The 21,935-nt window shown below is 38.0% G+C and overlaps 1 protein-coding gene across 15 annotated transcripts in view; it reads right to left on the bottom strand.

The window, feature by feature from the left end:
- The window catches only part of TLN2 (talin 2), a 596,702-nt gene that overhangs the window by 137,734 nt on the left and 437,033 nt on the right, over nucleotides 1-21,935 (bottom strand). For all 15 annotated transcript variants that reach the window (XM_056808077.1, XM_056808019.1, XM_056808054.1 and 12 more), the window contains 5 exons: nucleotides 19,542-19,661; nucleotides 17,799-17,996; nucleotides 16,389-16,528; nucleotides 5,402-5,495; nucleotides 1,492-1,581 (listed from right to left, as the gene is read on the bottom strand). In XM_056808077.1, coding sequence (XP_056664055.1) covers nucleotides 1,492-1,581; nucleotides 5,402-5,495; nucleotides 16,389-16,528; nucleotides 17,799-17,996; nucleotides 19,542-19,661 — 642 coding nt within the window. The remainder of the gene's footprint in view (nucleotides 1-1,491; nucleotides 1,582-5,401; nucleotides 5,496-16,388; nucleotides 16,529-17,798; nucleotides 17,997-19,541; nucleotides 19,662-21,935) is intronic.

Here is a 21,935-nt window from a genome sequence, read left to right as displayed (position 1 = left end):
AAATACATAATGCATGGGTGTCCCTTTCTGTGAATTTATTTAAAATGGCAATTCCTAGAGAAGGGCTGGTCTAATGAAAATAAAATTCAGATAAATTGTTAGGCTGAACACATCTAGAATTTAATGTAATAGCTAATTATGAAGATAAAGCAGTTTAGTAAATGTTTATCTCAGTAGATTGTGTACTTTTTGAGGGAAGGAACTGTTTAATTACTGTCTTTGTATTGCCTGAGACTACCACAATGCCTAGTAAATGGTAGATGCTTATCGCCTGAATAAATCCAACTAAACACATATTTATTAAGTATCTATTATGTGCTAAGAACTGGACTGATAGTATCAAGGGAGTATTATAATGAAAATGTATTTATTACTCTTGTTATTCAGCCATTTCAGTTATCTGATTCTATGTAACCCCATTTGGAGTTTTCTTGGAAAAGATACTGGAGTGGTTTGCCATTTCCTTCTCCATCTCATTTTGCAAATGAGGAAACTGAGGCAAGCAGGTTCAAATGACTTGCCCAGGGTCATGAAGCTAGTGCCTGAGGCCAGATTTGAACTCAGCAAGCTGAGTTTTCTTGTCTTTAGGCCCAGCATTGTATCCACTGAACCATCCGGCTGCCCCCTTATACATTACAAGAATAAATTTTTTTAAAAGAAAATTTGCTATTTTAGATTTTATATTTACCTTTTTCTGGATGCTAATTTATTATAAATATTTTAGAGGTCATCTCAGAAGTTCTGAAAGGATTTATAGGCATGGTAGCTATTTCTTCAAACAAGACTAGTGAGTAGGCATATATATTATGATTAAACCTGATCTACAGGTAGCAAAATGAAGAATAAATGCTAATTGATTTGCTTTTTCTTAGTAAGAAAGTGGCACCACCAAATGTAGAAGCCATTTCAGTGATAAAGATCCCCTAGACTAATTCCTCTGGTGATGAGACTGGGTATATGCCATGACTCTTTCCTAATTAATTGGGAAAACAACTTTAATGTCTTGATATATGAAGCAGATTAACTTATATACACAAAAATAAAATCTTAATTATAATTAGAAGGAGAGGAAGAAGTAGGATATTTCTGAAACTAATTTCAGGGTAGATGGAAAAATATTTCTGGGCACGAGAATCTAAATATCCAAATGTATATATTTGATATATGTGTCTGTCTCTCTTTCTATAAAAGAACAAGAGCTAAAAGGGACCTTAGAGACCAGTATATTAATATATATGTTCAAATATACAAATATATAGACACACAGACATAAAGGTACATATCTGTGCACATATAGTTGCAGAAGAAGGGAGCACATGTCTGCTATTAATTCCAGACTTTGGTATGTTTATCCGTGTATATCTATACACATGCACATGCATGTATACACACATCTATCACACATGTGACTTTCATGAGAACATACATGTGTTCCATACTTAAACCAAACACCTGGAATTGACACTGCTATTAGAACAAAAGCATTCTTACCTTGGAATTTTCCATTACACTCTCAATGCAGTCAAAATAGGAGAGATCACTAACAGGTTCATTGGGGTTATCCAACATTCCCTTAACAGTCTGCAAAAAAAGAGTGAAACTTTAAAGCATACCATATAGAATGAAAAAGATTCAACATAATACTGTGCATCCATAACAAAAATGTTCTCTACAGAGTTTTGATCATTCATTTTCATTTCACTTTTAAGTAGGTAAATTTTGACTTCTTGAAGCAAGCATATTAAGTTTTGGAGACTTCAGTTTTGCTAACCATATTTAGTACACTAATTAGGCAAGTATTAATTAAGTGAGAGGTCTATTTTTAAATTTTAATTATTTATTTTATTTATTATAGATTATTTTATTTATATTTTATTTATTTATTTTTAAATTTGATTTATTTTTATAGATTTTTTTTTATTTCCAAGATTTATAAAGTAGGGGAGAAATGAGTAGATGGGCTATTACAAGGTTTTCCTAGTTAATCCTCCAGAGATGAAAATAGAATTTAATTTTGATGACTCATTGATTGACATATTCTCCACTTAAAACTGATAGGATCTTTTAGCATTTGAACTATGGAATTTTTTTCCCCCTGTCTTCAAGGGTGGACATGCTGAGAAAGGATGACAATTCACCTGTGACTAGTCTGATCAAAAGATAATTTAAACTGGTTGATTCATTTTAGTATTGTTTTTAGAGCTATAAAAATGCTACTGACCCTGAAACCCTTAAACCTCCTGAACTATCAGTGAAAGTGTTAATTCAATATGGGGCCTACTTCTATGTTCCTCATTACTAAATGTCACAGTTTTGGTTATCTCTATCTAGGATCCAGGTAACTTAAGCAATATTCAAATACTATCAAAGAGAAAATTTCTTTGAATTGAACTAGTGGTCCATAGAGTAAATAACATATAAGGACAAATTTTTCTGCACATGATTTCTGAAAATGAGGGACTAAGAAATAAGTATTAGATAGGAAAGATGTTGGGAACAAGAAGGGACCTCAGAAATCATCTACTCCTTTTAAGGGTAAGTGACTTTCCCCAAAGTCCCCAAAGTCACACACTCAGTGCCATTCATATTCAGTTTAAGGTACCAGAATAATGGTGAGGGTAAAAAGAATGGTGGCACTTAAAAGGCAGATGGCCCCTTTAGACCGCATAAGGAAATCTGATGATTGGATGAAAAAAACAATAGTTTTGGAGTCCAAGTTCAAATCCTGCCTCTAATCCTACCCAAATAGCCTTGGGCAAATCACTTAAAAATGCCCAAGGTCTCATTTTCCTCACCTGTGGCCCACTCTAGATCAATGATCCAGCCAACTTAGGAGACAGGCCCCCGAAATCATTTAAATTTGAAAATTTAATCAGGCAGTGATTACTAATGATGAAAATGATTCATTCAACCACCTTGCATTCTAAGTAGTTTACAAATGCATCGGCCCCAAGATAATAAATTCTTTCTGCCTTCCTCTGAGTACAGGAGCCTATCTGCTATTATTAACAAGATCATAAAACATATCCACATGAACATACAGACAATTCCCACTGTTTCAGTTACCTAAGAATCAATTATGAAGGTAAGAGCAAACTAAATCTCAACCCAGAAGGGGAACCAGAATCTGACTATGCCCATTTTTATTTTTCCAATTAAAAAAAAAAAGCATCTCTCTCTAAAGATGAATTATCAATAGATGTTGGACTCCTTGTAGAGCATAACTCATTTTCCCCTATTTTGTTTCAATTAATTGCTGTTTCTATTATTTATAATCTCAAAACTACATAGCTTTCACTATTTTGTACTTAGTTAACCAACCAACTGTGCAAATTCCTTCATCTATCATTAGCCTGACTTTTTTTTTGAAGGATTTACTTTAAAGCAATGCTCATTTAAATGGGACTTCTTTTAAAGGGACTATACAGAATCTTATTATTTATTTCTTGTAAAATAATAACTGTCATTATTTTAATTTTGTTTATCATCCTCCCAAATGAAAGCATCTTGAGATATAATTCACCCATAAAATAAATTATAAAATGATGCATAGAAGGGAAACGTAGAAATCCTACGTTGAAGGGAAACAAACAAACCCAAACACTTTTGTCAAAGCCAGCTGGCAGATACAATCAAGGTTTCTTTTTCCTGTTTCAACCACCAGAATACTTAAAAATACAGGGTAGAAGGAAAAATAGCTAAAGTAACACACTATGTCATTTAGTTAAGATGAACAGCTAAACCCATGTTCAAGGTGATCGAATCAGTTCTATTTTTCACAAAGAGTATAAAAACCCAACAAAGATCAGGACTCTGGAGGTTTAGTCATCATCAAAATGGGTGTTAAGAATGGTTCTGGCTCTTAAACTTAGCTCACACTTCTCTCCTTAGTAATATGCAGTGAATTAAGTGACCTGAACTCTTGCTACAAAAGGGAGTGCCTCATACCTTATCACAAAGACCTACTGTCTAAAAATGGTACTGGAACTCTAATATCTGGTATGATGTTTTGAAAAAGACCCAAGAATTCTAGTGGTTTTGTGGATAAATACAAAGATTAATTTTTTTCCTTTTAATTAACTAAGAATACTTTTCCAGGGGGCAGCTGGGTAGCTCAGTAGACTGAGAGCCAGGCCTAAAGACGGGAGGTCCTGGGTTCAAATCTGATCTCAGACACTTTCCGGGTGTATGACTCTGGGCAAGTCATTTAACCCCCATTGCCCAGCCCTTACTACTCTTCTGCCTTGGAACCAATACACAGTATTGATTCTAAGATGGAAGGTGAGGGTTAAAAAAAAAAACCCAAACAAAAAAGGATATTTTGCCATGGTTACATGATTCATGTTCTTTCCTCCTCTCTCCCAGAGTCAGTGAGCAATTTCATTGGGTTTTACATGTATCATTGCTAAATATGAAGATTTAAATTCGAGGTTCGTGGAGGGGGATCTGAGCCATTTTTGCAAGGTAACTCTGCATCTTGAGTTCTAGGCTATTAGTAGGCCAGGAATAAAAAATCAATGATGGAGATGACATCATGGACAGGTAGGAAATCAGAATTATTTCTGGTTGATTCTAGAATTCCCTTCAGGCGCTCGATGAATCTCAGGATGTCAGAACTACACGGGTGGACGATCATACAAGTGCTCTGAATGACTAACAACCAAACGGTATCTCCGTGGGGAAACCAAATGTCCACGGAAATACAACCGATTCATTTTTATTGAGCTTTCCATGTGGTCTGTTCTAGACGTCCTCTGTCTTGTGGAGCGGCTGATTCTTCACGGGCCAGGAGGGGCGCCCTTTCATTTTCTGTCTCCAGTACAAGTACTCTTAGATGAAGGTACCTGAGTGATGACTTTGAAGTACCCCTCAACTGTCATGGGGGAGTCCTGGGACTCTGACTCTCCCCCAACCCTTTTGGGACAGAAGTGTCCGTTTCTAACATCCTGTCTAGAGAATCACCCAGAACTCCAATAAGATAAAATGTTCAGGTAAAATGTATTTTTCACTCTGTAAGTAGAGTGTCCCAGGTGAGCTGTCATCTTCAACTGCCTCAGGATATAACATTATTTTAACTTGCCTCAACCAATTGTTCAATTTTGGTCTTACATCCACGATGTCAGCTAAAGAGCAGTTGGTAACAAGGACTTCTTCTTCCTCTAAATAGGAGACTCTTTCTACGAAATGCATCTCTGCCCAAACAGAAGGGTAGAGGCAGGACTGATTGTCCCTTTAGCCTCACCAAGAGGAATTCTTATCCACCAGGAAAGGTTATAATTTCCTTCCCAGAAAGACTAGAAAACAGGAAAGGCGCAAGGCAGTAATCCTACAGGAAAATGGAAGAATGGAACTGGTCTTTTCACCCTTCGGAATCTTTAAGCATCATTCAATGTAATAATACCTCAAGTTCCCTGAGGGCATTGTCACATTCCTTCTGGCCTGGTGCTTGCTGGGTACACAGTGTGATGAGCTGGTTAATGCTTTCTGTCACAGCTCTGGGAGGGAAACAAAAAGTATTTTTTTTATAAGAACTGATGATGAAAATACCCTTATTTCTACTTTTCCAGGAATCAGAAATACTAATAATTAATTAAGTAGGTTAGGGTCCCCACTCAAGGATTTTTTGTAAGCTATAGCTTCTAAACAGGCAGGAAAATAAGTCATAATCAAGGAAATGAACTTTTCCCTCAAGCAAAGCAAAATCATTAACTTGTTTCTCATGATCAGTTTGACTTACTTCTGAGGGGAACTTGAGTTCCTTTTGAGACTCATTCTCTCTCTATATATATATATAATTATATATATATACACACATACACACATACACACACACACATATATATAGAGAGAGACTCATTCTCTTAATACATATATATTGAGACTTATTCTCTCTCTATATATATTTATATATATGAGCAAGACTTTTCAATGGAATTCAAATAGTAATAAGATCACATTAATGCTGTTTTCAAGACTTTTCATTAGCGACTTACAAGGAATAATCTAGACACCCCCTTTCCCAATTACTAAGATTTTAATAAGACCACTGATTACCACAGACATTTTGTCAATAGTGCATTGGAATTTAAAAACTAGTTTTCATTTAATCCCCCATGAATCTGTTGTCCTTAAATGCAGGATTGAATACTATTCCTTAATAAAAATATGATCTTTATTTGAGGATTTGAGTAAGGTTATAAAGGAATAAACCAAAATCTTGAATCCAATCTTGGCATTGTTTCTGGACCACTGTGTACCTTTGGGAAAGATTTAAAACTTTGAGCATTTTGGGGATCCAGTTCTTCTAAAGCAGCGTCTTCATGAGAGTCAGAGACCATCATCTATTTTAGGCTATAAGATATCTACAATTAAGAAAGCTGGATTATTTTGAAGATATGCATTTTGCAGCTATGTACAGGAATGAAATGTGATGGACCTTGGAAGAAGGGTCTACTGTGTTTCAAGGTAAAGCACAGATAAGACCCAGAACCAAAGCAGGAGTCCAATTCAGCATGTTCCAATGAGGAGAATCTAAATAATAAAAAAAAGGTCCTCAAGGTGCTATTTAAATTATTGAGTGCCTTTTATTAACGCTGGGCTAGGGGAGGGAGAACAAATCTCTCCAGCTTGGCTTTTCATTCTTTCCACAATTTGGCCCTTACTCAACCACCCAAAATTCTTTCTCATAACTTCTAATATAAAGCCAAGTCAGCACACGTCATCTCCCCAGCTCCATTCCCAGTTCCAAGCCTTTGTTCACATCATTCTCCTCTGCCTAGAATACTCTTTCATTTATTTAAATTCTACTCCTCTTTCATAGGGTTGTTGCAAGGAAGTGCTTTGTAGGCATAATGAATCATAAATAAAATGCAAGTGATTCTTCCTCTGCATGACCCAGTTTAAGTCCCAACATCAAAAAAGACAACACCCGGTATTGATATATCACTTTCTGATTTACAAAGATCTTGACATGGATGGCCACATTTAGACCTTCCAACAACTTTGTGAGGACGGCTGTCCATCCCTCATTTTTGAAGCTACTGAAACCAAGGCCCAAAGTCTCTTGGTGGCAGAGCCCTGGGTCTTTGGACTACATAGTTGCTGCTCTTTTGACAATACCAAATTGCTACTTCAAATCCCCTCCATGAAGTCCAGTTTACTGGAAAGGGAAGAGGATTTGGAGTTGGAGAACTAATGCATTTTACTAATAAACTGCTTTGAGTTTGCTAGAGAATATGCATATTGAATGAAGAGCCTTTTCCAACATACAAAGGACAATCAACTTAACTTTGAGGAGAGGATGCTAGACTCTAGTTTGAATTTTAAATTTACTTAAGGTGTTCAGCTAGGGGAAGAGAAAGGGAAAAAAAAATCTTGAACTTTGGTTAGGGATAAAACCTAAAAGTCCCATCTTACTCCCAACCACGTTTGACTCTGGAAATTCATCTATTTTACCACATATTTTCCTTATGAAATTTTTATTAACTAACCAAAAAAAAAATCCAACACTTGAGATAACACTGAACCCGGACAACATATAATACCCTCCCCCAACTGCACACAATGGTAAAACAATACACTATAGCTACTAGGATGGACCTACTCCCCCTCAGGGCAGGCAGGGATTGTACCTTATACTCTGGTTGGCACGGTGACATTTAGGGGACAGAGCCTGACCAGGGCTTAATAAGTCAATAAATCAATATGTATTGGCACACCCCATTAATAGTGGCACAGCAGCTATGAGTTGAGGTCAGGATCACCGGGTATAGATAATACAAATGCTGTTTTTTGCCTTTTTTATTTAACCCTTACCTTTTGTCTTAGAATCGACACTCTGTACCGGTTCCAAGGCTGAAGTGGTAAGGGTGTGCCAGTGGGGGTTAAGTGACTTGCCCAGGGTCACACAATGACTTCATGCTTTTCCCAGTGTGTCTGCTCTTTATATGGTTGGTTTTCAGCTCTTGCCAATGTCAAGGTCATCAAGTTTAGAACATTAGATTCTAAAAGTGGGGGCTTGTAGCTGTCTGTTCAACAGGCAGAGTAACACCTTATACTTGAGGAATTCATTGGGCAATGTGAACAGACACTGAGTAGTATTGATTAGGTTATCAGTCACACTTATTTACTCACTTTGGAGTCTAGAGAGTGAATAAATAAGACAAGTCGGAGTGCCCATAGTAAAAGGCTGCATGCATCTGACTCGGGAATCTCAAAGTTCTACAGAGGACACAGAAGAGATTATTACACGTTAAACATATTGGAGTTGGCAGCTACCATATGGCACTGGGATAACGTGACTGATAATGAAAACACAAACTAGGGACATTCCTCTTTTCAAGGATAAAAACAACCAGACCTGAGCCTCAAGCCTCAAAGATTACTGAAGGGATTTCTAACCTTTAAAACTGCTCAGTAGTCAGTCAACTAAAATAACCCAAATCAGTCTCTTAAGGGATACAGCCTAAGGAAAAACACTGCAACAAACACCGATAACCACTGACTTTGTGCCTTTAAAGCATGGGGTGGGATAGAGTAGATGGTTAAGGAATTGACCCTGTCTTTGAATTACTTAAAATCTAGTGAAGATAAAGGGATTCACTGACAGACAAATATTTATATAATGTACATTATTTACAAGCTATAATAAAAGGCAGAGGAGAGGAGTTAAGACTTATAAAGGACTTCGTCCTTGAGTATTTCTCCCAATGTACCAGACTTTACCCATAGAGGGTGCTGAATAAATATTGGCTGAATTGAATTACAATCTATTTAGGGAGATGTGACATATACCTGCAAAAAAGGAAAATAGGAAGATTTAAAAAATAGATGAGAAAACGAATAAGGACTCTTTCTCCCCTCTTCCTCCCTCCCCTTCCTTCTTCTGTCTCCCTCTCCCCCTTCTACTCCTCCTCCTCCTTCTTCTCTCTCTCCTCCTCCTCCTTCTCTCTCTCCTCCTCCTCCTATTGCTCCCTTTCCCCCTTCTCCTCCTCCTCTTTCTCCCTCCATCTGTCTCTCTTCCTTCTTCTGTCTCCCTATCCCCCTTCTCTCTCTCCTCTTCCTCCTCTCTCTTTCTTTTTTTTCCGTCTCCCTCTCCCCCTTCTACTCCTCCTCCTTCTCCCTCTGTCTGTCTCTCTTCCTTCTTCTGTCTCCCTCTCCCCCTTCTCTCTTTCCTCTTCCTCCTCTCTCTCTTTCTTCTTCTTCTGTCTCCTCTCCCCCTTCTATCCTCCTTCTCTCTCTCCTCCTCCTCCTCCTCTCTCTCTCCCTTTCCCCTTCTCCTCTTCCTCCTCCTCCCTCTCTCTGTCTCTTTCTCTTCCTTCTTCTGTCTCCCTCTACCCTTCTCTCTCCTCCTCCTCTCCTTCTCTTCCTTCTTCTGTCTCCCTCTACCCTTCTCTCTCCTCCTCTCTCTCCCTTTCTTCTTCTTGTCTCCCTCTCCCCCTTCTAATCCCCTTCCTCCTTCTCTCTCTCCCTTTCCCCCTTCTCTTCTTCTTCCTTATTCTTCCTCTCAACCTCCTTCTCCCTCTCTCTCTGACTGTCTCTCCCTCCTCTCTCATCTAGTCTGTCTGAATATATTATATATGTATATGTGTATTATATATAAAATATGTATATAGTCTTTCTATACATATATCAGACCATATATGTACACATATATCTATCTACATGTATACATATTAATCTATCTATATAACACACATACTAATGCCATGTCTCTTTCCATCCTTATACTATCTATCTGTCTAGGTACATAGATATAGTTAGATATATATGCACAGATAGTAAATAGAAGTAGGTAGACAGGTGGGTAGATCATACATTTTCCATTTATGGAAGGGAGAAAGAGAAAGCACCGCGGTCAAGACAATCAGATGCTGCCAGGAAATCAGGAATGGCAAGAAAGAAATCAGTGTGGGCTGGAAAAGCCAAATAAATCTTTTTAACGGAGGTAGGATTTGATTTGTAGTCTAAAGAATGGCCAATATTCAAACAAAAAGAAGCAAAGCAGGAGAGCAATTAGGACTGAGGAGGAAGAAATAGTATGATCAAAGGCAAATGCAAAAAAAGACCATTTTTTTTTCTTGAACATCCCAATTCCCGTTTCCCTTCTCTAATACAAAGAGAATTGCTGTTCCAACTTTGGTTGACAGTCTCTGAGGAACTCAAACAGGCTCAGCAGGGACCAACAGCAAAATACAAGCGGCAATGAGGGAGACAGGTGTTAATTCAATTGCAGGTTCCTAGAGAGTGGATGCTAAGGTTGGGACAGAAGTGGAAATGGGTCCCATGATCCCCAGGATAACCTCAGCATCTAGGGCAGCTTCAGAAGGGGAGAAGGGTAAATTGCTTCTCAAGTCGTCGAATATTTCATGCCAGGGGCATGGCAAGGCTGTGGTGTCAGCAACAGCAGCAGGGAGGGGCGAAGAGAGGTAGAGCATCTTCTTCTTGCAACTGAAAATTGGTTTCTCAGTCTCTGGATGCAATCAAAGAGCACCACCCCAGCTGCTCATCCCGAGACAGGAGTTGATGAAAATCCGAGAAAATGGTTCTCAAGTCAACCAGACTCATGAGAATTGGCAACATCCTGAACCAGCACAATTGAAGGAAACAAGCAAGTTTCCACGTTCCCCAATGTGAAATGAAAATAAATGAAAACAGAAAGTGAAAACCCTGTCAATGTAGACATTGGAAACAAGATAACTGGGTTTTTTAAATGTCCTCTGCATCGGCTCCCCCCCTCTTTTTTTTCCATCCTGAGGAAGAAATGAGGGTCCATTCCACAAAGAAATGTTTCATTTTCATTGAGAAGAAAACTGCCTTTCCCATGAACAGAAGGAATGAACGGTTCAACAAAGAACAACAGGCTCAAGTTCAAAAATGGGGGGTAGGGGAGAAGGGAGGGCAGGAAATCCAGGATCGAGACACTGAACTGGTTTGTTCGTGGCCTGAAAAGTGACAATGGCATTGCCGTTCAGTCATATGACAGCCATATGAATAACGGAGAGATACCAGGGTGGGTAACAAAAGGAGCGCTGACCAGGGCATCAGGAGCCCAAGGACCTAGGCCTGAATTTTCCATTTCATGACTTTAAGAAAAATTGTCATCTTTCTAGGCCTCTTGGTTTCCTCATCTGTAAAAATGAGGAATTTGCAATGTGATTAAAAAACAGGGATTCCAAAACTAGGATCTGTGTGAATTTTTTTTTTTAATATTTGATATCTATATTTCAATATAATTGTTTTCTTTTGTAATTCTATGAATTTTATTTTATACACTTTAAAACATTACTGTGGGGCAGCTAGATAGCACAGTGGATAGAGTGCCAGGTCTGGGTCAGGAGGACCTGGGTTCAAATCTGACTTCAGATAATTCCTAGCTATGTGACCCTGGGCAAGACATTTAACCCCAACTGCCTAGCCCTTGCTGCTCTTCTGTCTTAGAATTTATATTAAGACAGAAAGTGAGGGTTAAAAAAATTATTGTGAGAATGAGTCCATATTCTTTACCAGACTGCCAAAGGCATCCAGGGCACAAAAAATGGCTAAATTCCTAATCCAAAGGTGGTGAAAATAATAAAATTGTAGCCTATGAATGTAATAGAAGACATAGTGACAAATATGAAGGCAATGAAGAAATATGAATCAGAATAAAGGACAATCAGAACAACAGTCATAATGACAGTAACTATGCAAGGGGAAAATATATAAAAGGAAAAAAGTTCGAAAGGGGAAACAGATTATTTTACCTTTTTTAAAAAGTCAATATGTACTTAAAATGGGATAAGACTTTGCAGTTTTGTGCTTAATACACCCCTTCCCCTTACTTCTATATGTGAATATTTTCTAATAGTTACCAAGTTTAGAACAAATATCAAAACTGTGTTGTATAAAGTAATTCAAGGGCAGCTAAGTGGCTCAGGGGATAGAGAACCAGGCCTGGGAACTGAAGGTCCTAGGTTCAAATATGCCCTCAGATTGTTGTGTGACCCTGAAAAAGTTACTCAACCCTAACCCCCAGTTCTCACTGATTTTGAGCCTTGGCACCAATACTTAGTCTCAATTCTAAGACAGAAGGTAAGGGTTTTAAAAAATAAAATTAATTCAAGTGAATGGTTTAGTAGATTATTTTATTCACTATGTTCTATTATGTTTTTCATTATTTTGCTAAATATTGCCCAATTATATTTTAATCTGTTTCAGGCCTCACTAGAGTGCTGTGGACTGTGTGTTTGACCCCTCTGGACTACATGACTTTTATGGGCCTTCCTGGATATAGATCGATGTTATTCTCTTACTTAAGAGAAAGAGGAAGAATTATTAGGATTGCTGAAGCTTGATGATATCTGGCCCCTCTATTGGCCATGCTCATCCTTTCTTGTAGAGTTTCTTAGCCAAAATTAATAGCAATCTGTCTAAGATCTAATCAGTATAGGAAAGACCCACTACTTCCTCTATGACTCCATAATTTCCAACTTGCACTGAAAATTGGGAGAAACATGCTCAGCAAAAGATGCTAGGTCTGTGGGGAGTAGTTGGCTTGATCCACTCACAACAGTTTCTCTTTATCATGGAGAGTCTTTAATTCAAACATTCTTAAATGTTTAATTTGTAGCAAGCAGGGGCCATGGAATAATAGATGTTGAGTCAGAAGGTACCTTACAAGTCATTTACTATTATTCCTTCTTTTTATCAACGAGGCAACTAAAGCCAAGAGATTTTAAGTGATTTTCCTATCATATAGTTTGAACTCAGGTCTGTTGACTCCAAATTCAGCACTCCAAGTTTTATCACATTGCTTAAAAAAGCTTCAGTTTCATATGACTGATCACATGGCTCGATGGGGATATGATTGGGGATTTTGACTTGAAAAGATCATTCTATTACAAATATGAATAACATGGAAATAGGTTTTGAATAATGATACATGCATAACACAGTGGAATTGCTTGTCAGCTCTGGGAGGGAGGAATGAAGAGAGGAGGGGAAAAAACATGAATCATGGAACCATGGAAAAATATTCTAAATAAATAAATAGATTTAATTAAAAACCTTCAGTTTCCTCATTTGTAAAAGGGGGATAGTTATGTTTGCATTATGGAACTCTGTATGATACTGGCTATTTAACCTTCCTGGGACTCATTTCCTTGGCTGTAGAATGAGGGGGTTGGATTAGATGGCCCTTAAAGGTTTTTTCTTGTTCTAAATCTAAGATCTGATCATTCCTAGGTGAGCTATTAAAGAGCAATGCAATAGGATAGTTTTCAACTACCCTGGTTTCCACGGTCACTTTGAATGACAGAAAACTTTGGATAATCTATTATGTCCAGGAAAGAGGTGTTTTAATTTTTTAAGGAGGAAACTTTTATCCTCAACTTTTCTTCAATTTTCTAAGTAAAGATTTAAGAAGTGTAAATGTCATGAGTACTGATGACATTCATTTGGAACAAATCTTTTATTTAATACTTGGAACTTTAAAAGGCCAATCTTGACCTTCCCCTAGGATATCTTAGCTCTGAAAACTAGTTCTCATGATCTAAGGAGATGAACGGCATGTTCCAGAATGGAAACTTTCAAGTCACTGTAATTTTGAGGTCATTTAAAAAAATGTAAAATAATGAAAGGCATCTGAGGAGAGATACCTGGGAAGGGCTTTATCAAAAGAGTTTTGGCAAGTTACGGAGGTGGAAGAAGAATAAAGAATCAGCAATAATAGCTGCTAAAAAGCCAACTAGGAGGATAATAGATCTCTGAATAGAAAGAGTCCTTAATTTTGCAAATTGATTAAGAAAAGGAGCACAGTTATGGATAGGGGAAGAACTTTGACCAAACAGGGGATTAATAAAGACCACAAGAGATAAAATGGACAATTTTGATTACATAAAATCAAAACTTGTTTGCATAATCAAAACATTTGTAGTTAAAATTAAAATGAACATAGTTAACTAGCATGTTTCTCAGATAAAGGTTTCATATTCAAGCTATATAAGAAATTGATTTCAATTTTTAAGAACAAGAGTCATTCCCCAATAGATAGACTAGGCAAAGGATATGAACTGACAGTTTTCAAAGGAAGAAATCCTAGCTATGAACCAGCCTATGAAAAAATGTTCCAAATCACTAATAACTGTAGAAAAGTCAATCAGTTTTGAGGTTCTACTTTATACCTATCAGACTGGTAAAGATAAAAGAAAAAGAAACAGACAAATATTGGAGCAGCTAAAGAAAAAGAGTCATACTAATGGGTAGAATTTTAAATTAGTCTAGCTATTTTGGAAAGCAAATTCTAGAAAATAAGTTATGCAGGGGATAGCTTGATGACTCAGAGAACTGAGAGCCATACCAAAAGATAGTTGGTCCTGGGTTCAAATCTGACCTTCCTGGACTCTGGACAAGCCACTCAACTCCCATGGCCTACCCCTTACTGCTCTTTTCCTTTGGAACCAACATATAGTGACTATTCTAAGATGGAAGGTAAAGTTTTAAATTTTTTTTAAATTAAAAAAAGCAAAAAGCGAATATTATGATTAATCTTTGAACCAACAATATCACTACTAGGTCTATATCTCAAAGAGATCAAAGAAAGAGGAAAAGGACCTATCGGTACAAAAATATTTATAGCAGCTCTTTTCATGGTAGCAAAGAACTGGGGACAAATTGGGTGTCCATTAATTGAGAACTACCTGAACAAATTACATTATATGAATGTAATGGAATATTATTATGCTGTAAGAAATAATGAAAGAGATGGACAATTTCTGAGAAACTTAGGAAGATTTGTATGAAATTGACAAAGAATGAAATGAGCAGAACCAGGAAAACAACCTATATAATAACAACCACCTTATGAAGAAAAATAGCTTTGAAGGATTTAAAAACTGATAAATGTAATGACCAACCATGATTCTAGAAGGATCTAGGATAAAGCCTATTTCCTGAGAGATGATGGACTCAACATCCAATATAAAACACAGTTTGAGATATGGATATCGTCAAATTTGTTTTACTTGATGCTGCATATTTGTTATGAGGGCTTTGCTTCTGTTTTTCTATTTTTCTTCCCATTTTGTGGGGAAGGGGGGTAGGGATTGGGGTAGGAATAGGGTAGGCAAAAAAGAAAAAAAAGAAGAGGAGGACAGATAGGGAAAAAATCATAGATAAAGAAGAAAGCCATGAAAGTTACATCCTTAATTTATTTAAATTGGAAAAACAAGCTGTATGCAAGAGATTCATAATTATGAAATTCATAATTAAACAATATAATTTTTCTGTTTAACTATGTATACAGAAATACTTGCTTTATTTGGTATTTGTTAAGTTCAGAATAAAAACAAACAAAAAACAGTTTGAAAGATCTTTAGACATTTTTCTATTCTCTCATAACTCCAATTCTAAAATAGACTGAAGAACATTCTAGAAATAGAAGAGAAAGAAGAGAGAAATAGAAGAGAAGAATTTTGGTTAGAATCATAAGAAAACCTGATAGCCCCCAAGCAGAAGGAAAAGCCTAAAGCAGCTTTATAAGCAAAAAAACAAACAAACCCCCAAAATTCTGGGTGGAAGAAATAATGACAAATACAAGAGTAAATATGGAATCTAACTAAGAGATTAAAAAAGGAGGAAGAAACTGAATGGATCATAGAGTTGTCAAAAGATCAAGTAGTCAAAAAATTAATTTAAGTTGAGACAACAAAATCTATGGAGTTTAGAATTTAGTAAAGATTGTACAGATTTAGAATCGAGTCATATGGGTTCAAATTCCACCCCAGACACCCACTAGAACATGGGCAATTCATTTAACTACTTGGCATCTAAGCTTCCACCTGTAAAATGGACAAATATATTTCAAGCAAAATAATATTTGCACTACCTATCCCTCAGGATTGTTGTTCGTAAGGCACTTCACAAACTTTAAATCGTTACAGACATGTAAGTAGAAAAAAAAGGAAGATAATTTAAATTCAATATAATAAAATCATTATTAAATGCCTACTAAAATGAAGGGTACATGTTCATTGAAAGTAATACAAATATATTAATAATTCACTTTTTATAAACTACCAGAAATCGAAATTCATTTCTACTACTTACAGAAAATACACACAGCATATGTAGTAACAATAATCTAGACAAAGCATTTAAAGATCGTTATGAGAGGGGGCGACTAGGTGGATCGAGAGTGAGATCTTGGGTTCAAATCTGGCCTCAGATGCTTCCTAGCTCTGTGTTCCTGGACAAGCCACTTAAACCCACTCTTCTGCCTTGGAACCAAGACATGGTATTGATTTTAAGACAGAAGGTAAGGATTAAAAAAACAAACAAACAACTGACATTCTGAGAGAAAAAGAATTGTCCCAGTGATACAGTACAACCCCTCTTTCCCCACCTCTTACCTTGCGGCTGCTGCTAAGAGATTTTTTGCATTAGGGGCCCCTGGATCGACGGAGAGAGATTTAGCAGCTAACAACAGCTTACTGGATGCCATGGAGATATTCTTGAGGTTCCCTATCACTTGGATCTGGTCCTCTTTAGTCTGGAAAATCAAAAGGAACCAAGCTCACTACAGTCTCTCTCTATATCATCCCTGGGTCTCACAGGGGCACAGGGAACACTTTGAAATACAAGTAAAGGATCTGTATTGATCTTGTGATCCAGAAGACCCTGCCTCCAGATTCCTGCCTCCTTGGGACACTGACCAGTGGCTCTCCGTATCCAGAGAGATGCTGCAAAAGACATGGAGTTCTTGGGAAAGGAATGTGTCCCAAGCGGCAGAGTGCCTGACAGGAGCTGTGTTCCCAAGCGCGTGCATACAGACGCGCATCCCACAAACAATTCTAGCAACGTGCCTAACAATGCCTGGGTTGTGAAGCAGTTTGTACATCTCAGCCTGGCACAAATGACCCACATTGTCTCTATTCTCAGGGCTGATTACATTCTGGCAGATTCTACACAGTAAAAGACACATTTCTCACCTGGCCTGGCTTCTGAAAATTAAAAACAAACCAAAAACAAAACCCCCAACAACACCTTCTGTAGATAAGAGGGCAAGAAAAAGCTCTTGATCTCTCTTAGGAAGATTACTGGAATTTAGAAAACAGTGACCCAAGGCCTGCCCTATTCCCTTATTCTAAAAAGGGGGTTATCTATTTTATTTGGAGGAGGGAAAATTGAACTGTTTGATACTAGGTTTCAAAAGGATAGCTTTAAATGTGCTAGCTGCCACGATTACATATAAACACCGAGCTATATTAAATTCCAGTTTGCTACTCTAATCTCTTCTGAATGTGTACGGTGTTCCTGCCCCAAAATGGTAAAATTAAGGAGAAAAATTGGCGAAGGACAAGAGGACAAAAATTCATTCTTTGGAGCTTAGAAAGACCTCTTTCACTGGCCAAGATCCAAGTTGGTACCTCTTTCAGAGAGCATCATCTAATGAAATCATCATGGATCGTGGATCGTGGATCTTCCTAAGAAGTGTGTAGAGCAGGGAGCAGCTGAATGGCTCAGTGGATTGAGAGCCAGGCCTAGAGACGGGAGGTCCTAGGTTCAAATCTGGCCTCAGACACTTCCCAGCTGTGTGACCCTGGGTAAGTCACTTGACCCCCATTGCCTAGCTATTACCATTCCTGCCTTGGAACCAATATACAGTATTGACTCCAAGATGGAAGGTAAGGGTTTAAAAATAAAAGTGTGTAGAGCAGAGCTACCCCCAGACTCCCCAAAGCTTATCTTTATCAATGAAGAAAAATGAATCATATAGGAACTAGGGACCAAGCATCACCATTACCACTACTGCCATCTACCTGAGCTTGACCAGCCATTTCAATGCCAGCATCGAGGAACTCATCAAAGTCATCACTGAATTTCCCAGAGGCAGCCGCCAGTTCTCCGCTCTGTCCTCGAGTGGCGTGGACCACTTCCCCTGCGGACTGGTTCAGGTCGGCTGCAGCTTGGTTCAGTTCGCTCTGCGCTTCCTGGAAGGGCTTGGTACTTGGTGGTAGCTGCGGTAGGAAAATAGGGAGGGCAATGTGACTTTCATCGCGTGGGGATGTTATGAAGTACAGAATTATGAAATTAAGACTAAGAAGTACAAAGTCTCTTTGTGATCCCACCTGAAGCTAAACTGTCCTTTGACATGTAGTTAATACTTACCTTGAAACCAAGAATAAATTTAATTTCTGGAAAAGAGTATGAAGTGCTGAACCCAAGAGATTAAAATTTTAGATGGAAAGATGCTTTAATAATGGGCTTAGTTGTTTTAAGTCTCAAGCCCTAAAAATAGGAAGAAAACACTACCACATTCAAGGTTGTCTGGTCTTCTAAAAGCCATTACGATTAACCTTTGTAAAGTAAACAAAATAAAAATCATTACTAGGTTTAGAGAAATCTGTAATAGTTGTTATTGTTATACTCATGACCTTTGCTGTTAATATAATTTTTCCATTCTCCAGAATGGTGATGGACAAAAGGGGCAGGGCTATAAGATCTTGAGTTTAAATTTGATCTCAAACATTTCCTAGCTGTGTGATCCTGGGCAAGTCACTTAAACCCAATTGCCTAGCTCTTATTTTTCTTCTCCCTTGGAACCAATACTTAGTACCAATTTTAAGACAGAAATTAGAGGTTTAAAAAAAAGGTAGGGGGCATCTGGGTGGCTCAGGGTCACACAGCTAGGAAGTATCTGAGGTCATATTTGAACCCAGGACCTCCCATCTCTAGGTCACTAACCCCCATTGCCTAGCCCTTACCATTCTTCTGCCTTGGAACCAATACACAGTATTGATTCTAAGATGGAAGGTAAGGGTTTAAAAAAAAAATTTTTTTTAAATGGAAGACAATAACCTTTAAGTATAGTGGGCCTGTCTCCCTTTTTTTCTTCCTTCAAATAGCTCTATAGTAGAGGGACTACCAATAGAGAGGAGATCAAGGTTCATATTCCCCCAAAATGACTTCCTCTGCTTATCTTTTATAATGCATTGTATGTCTGAATTATATCTGAAAATATTATCATTTAGGAGGATGATTAGCCAAATTAAAATATTGGCCATTATTATTTAAAAAGGGTAGAAAACCATAGGATTCTGTACAATCTATTTAATTTTTTTTGTTTAGTCCATTTAAAATAATAATTAAATGAGCTTTGCTTTAAGGTAAATGCTTCCAAAAAAGTCAAACTAATGAGAGATGAAGGAATTTGTAGGTTGATTTACCTATGCCCCAAATAGTGGAGGTTGTGTGAAAGAGACTGCAGTTTTGAGGTTATAAACAACAGAAACAGTGATTAGTCGAAAGGGAATAAGGGGAAATGAGTCCTGGATCCATTGGAAAAGATATATTGAGGAAATGCAATAATAAGACCATGCAATTATGGGAATTAGTTCCATCTCCAAGTGATGAGAGGAAATAAAAGTTTGCTTCAACAAAAGAGAAATATGCTAAGTACAGTTTCTAGCAGTGGCTGTCTTAGGAGAAAAAGACTCCATATATTACATGGAAAACAAGATTCCAAATACTTATTTCTTCCACAATAAAATGAATCTTCTCACCGAATCAACAAGCAGTTTCTTGCTGGACTCTCCAATGCTCTTCAAGGCTACATCCACATCCTTTTGCCCTGGGAGGCAATTCACACAGTTGTTCAGTGAGTGGGAGACAGCTTTGGCCACCTTAGAAGGAAAAATAGAATAATAAAAAGGTTTCGTGAATCTTACTTTAAACCACATTAAATGCCTCTTGCACTCAAATTCTGTGCCGACTAAAACAAAACAAAACGGAATGAACATTTCAGCCCTAGTGAGCCTGTAGTATCTACCTCTCTGAAAGGTATAAAACAGAAACGGTCAGGATCTACCTGAAATGGCATAGTGGTGAACTGGAGAGAGAGCTGGCCCCTGAGAAGAAAGATCTAGATCAAATCCCTCCTCTAATCTGATTGGGAACATGACCCGAGGCATTTAAACTCTCCCATGAGACTCTCTTTTTTAAATAATTCTATTGCAAAGGAAGTGTTGATATGCAGCGTTAAAAGTTTGTTACTGGGCGGGAGAGCAGTTGGGAGGCTCAGTGGATGGAGAGCCAGACCTAGAGACAGGAGATCCTGGGTTCATATCTGACCTCAAGACACTTCCTAGCTGTGTGGCTCTAAGCAAATCACTTAACCAAGTCCTTCACCAAGTCCTTACTGCTCTTCTGCCTTGGAACTGCTAAATACTATAGATTCTAAAAGGGAAGGTAAAGATTTTAGGGAAAAAATACTGAGAATTTCCTGTGCCAATGACATCACAGCTCCAGCTTTAAAAAAGAAACTATTAAACTCCTTTTTCTCAGCAAAGTTTCAGAGCCCAAAGCTATGTGACTCGTGACTAATTCCTGCTATCCTGGTGATATAATCACCCAGGTAGATGCTTTTGAGCAAGTGGAGGGACTTTTTGATTCCAACAGCTCTAGCTCAGAAGCTACAACTACCTCAAACTGTGCTGCTCCCCCCAAAAAGGAACCCCCTTTATCTTATGAGCTTTGCTGAGGTCACGGGGCGAAAGCTGGTTCTGAGTTCTCTTAATTCTGAAAAGTCCTTTGGAACAAAGTCCTAAAACTTTACTCTGCCTAGTGGAGTGACTACATCTCTTGAGTAATTTCATAGTCATTTGGGGATGGTTATTCATTTATTTTTAAGCTTATTTATTTAATGAATTAATTTATAATATTTTTCCACAGTTTCATGATTCATATTCTTTCGCTCCCTTCTTCCTTCCTCCTTCCCAGAGCTGAAGAGCAATTCCACTGGGCTTTATGCATATCCTTGTTCAAAACCTATTTCCATATTATTACTGTTTGCAATAGAGCGATCCTTTAGAGTCAACATTGGGGATGGGTTATTTTGCACTGGCAGAGCCCTCATTTTTTGCTTCAGCTGTTTGCTACGGGCACTCTTCTGCTCTCTTAAACAGAATGGAAGTTGGACATGGTGGTGCATGCTTGATATCCCGGCTCCTGGAGAGGTCAAAGCTGTTGGATTCTCAGGCCTGGGGATTCTGAACTAGTCAGCTAGGTTGCACTTAATGTGGTGAGACCTTGGGGTGCAGAAGGACACAAGGTTGTTTAAGAAAAGGGGAACAGATGCGAGTTAGAAAAAAGAGCAGGGAAAAACCTCTGGGCCAATGGAGAATGGGTCCATGAGGGGCCCCTTTGGGTTGAGCCTGGGTGAAATGCAGAGAATTAGTCTGAAAAAAAAATGAATAAATAGAATAGAATCTGAGGGAAAGGAAGAACATGTATTTTTCATTCCATCATCTTCCTGCTATATCCCAGACTCTGGGGTTAATGTGGACACACTAATTGATTTCATTTGTTAGCCTCAGTTCACCTGAATGAATTAAGCACAAAGTGGCACGTCCAGATCAGTTTTCTCCAGTGTCCCAGCTGGGATTAACTCACCAAGAACAAAAAGGATGAAGTATCTATTGGGAATGAGGCTAAGGAATGGGACTTGTGATTTCACTGGTATAAAGACCTCCCAGAGGAAGAATCTTATCCTACTAGTCCAACTTATAGCCTTAGGGAGAAGCATAGTCTCTAAAGAAAGCAGTCTGGGGGCAGCTGGGTGGCTCCGGGGATTTGGAGTAAGGTCTGTAGACAGGAGGTACTAGGTTCAAATGCAGCCTCAGATACTTTCTAGCTGTGGGACTTTGGGCAAGTCACTTTACCCCCATTGCCTAATACTTATCACTCTTCTGACATGGAACTAAATTAATCTAAGACAGAAAGGAATGGGAAAGAAAGAAGGAAAAGAAATAAAGAAACAAAGAAAGAAAGAAAGAAAGAAAAGAAAGACAAGAAAGAGAAAGAAAGAAAAAAGAAAGAAGAAAGACAACAAAGGCAAGAAAGAAAGACAGAAAAAAGAAAGAAAGAAAAGAAAAGAAGGAAGGAAGGAGGGAGGGAGA

Source organism: Monodelphis domestica, chromosome 1, assembly GCF_027887165.1.
Source record: "Monodelphis domestica isolate mMonDom1 chromosome 1, mMonDom1.pri, whole genome shotgun sequence".
Taxonomy (NCBI): domain Eukaryota; kingdom Metazoa; phylum Chordata; class Mammalia; order Didelphimorphia; family Didelphidae; genus Monodelphis; species Monodelphis domestica.
This window is presented reverse-complemented; position numbering and strand designations above follow the sequence as displayed.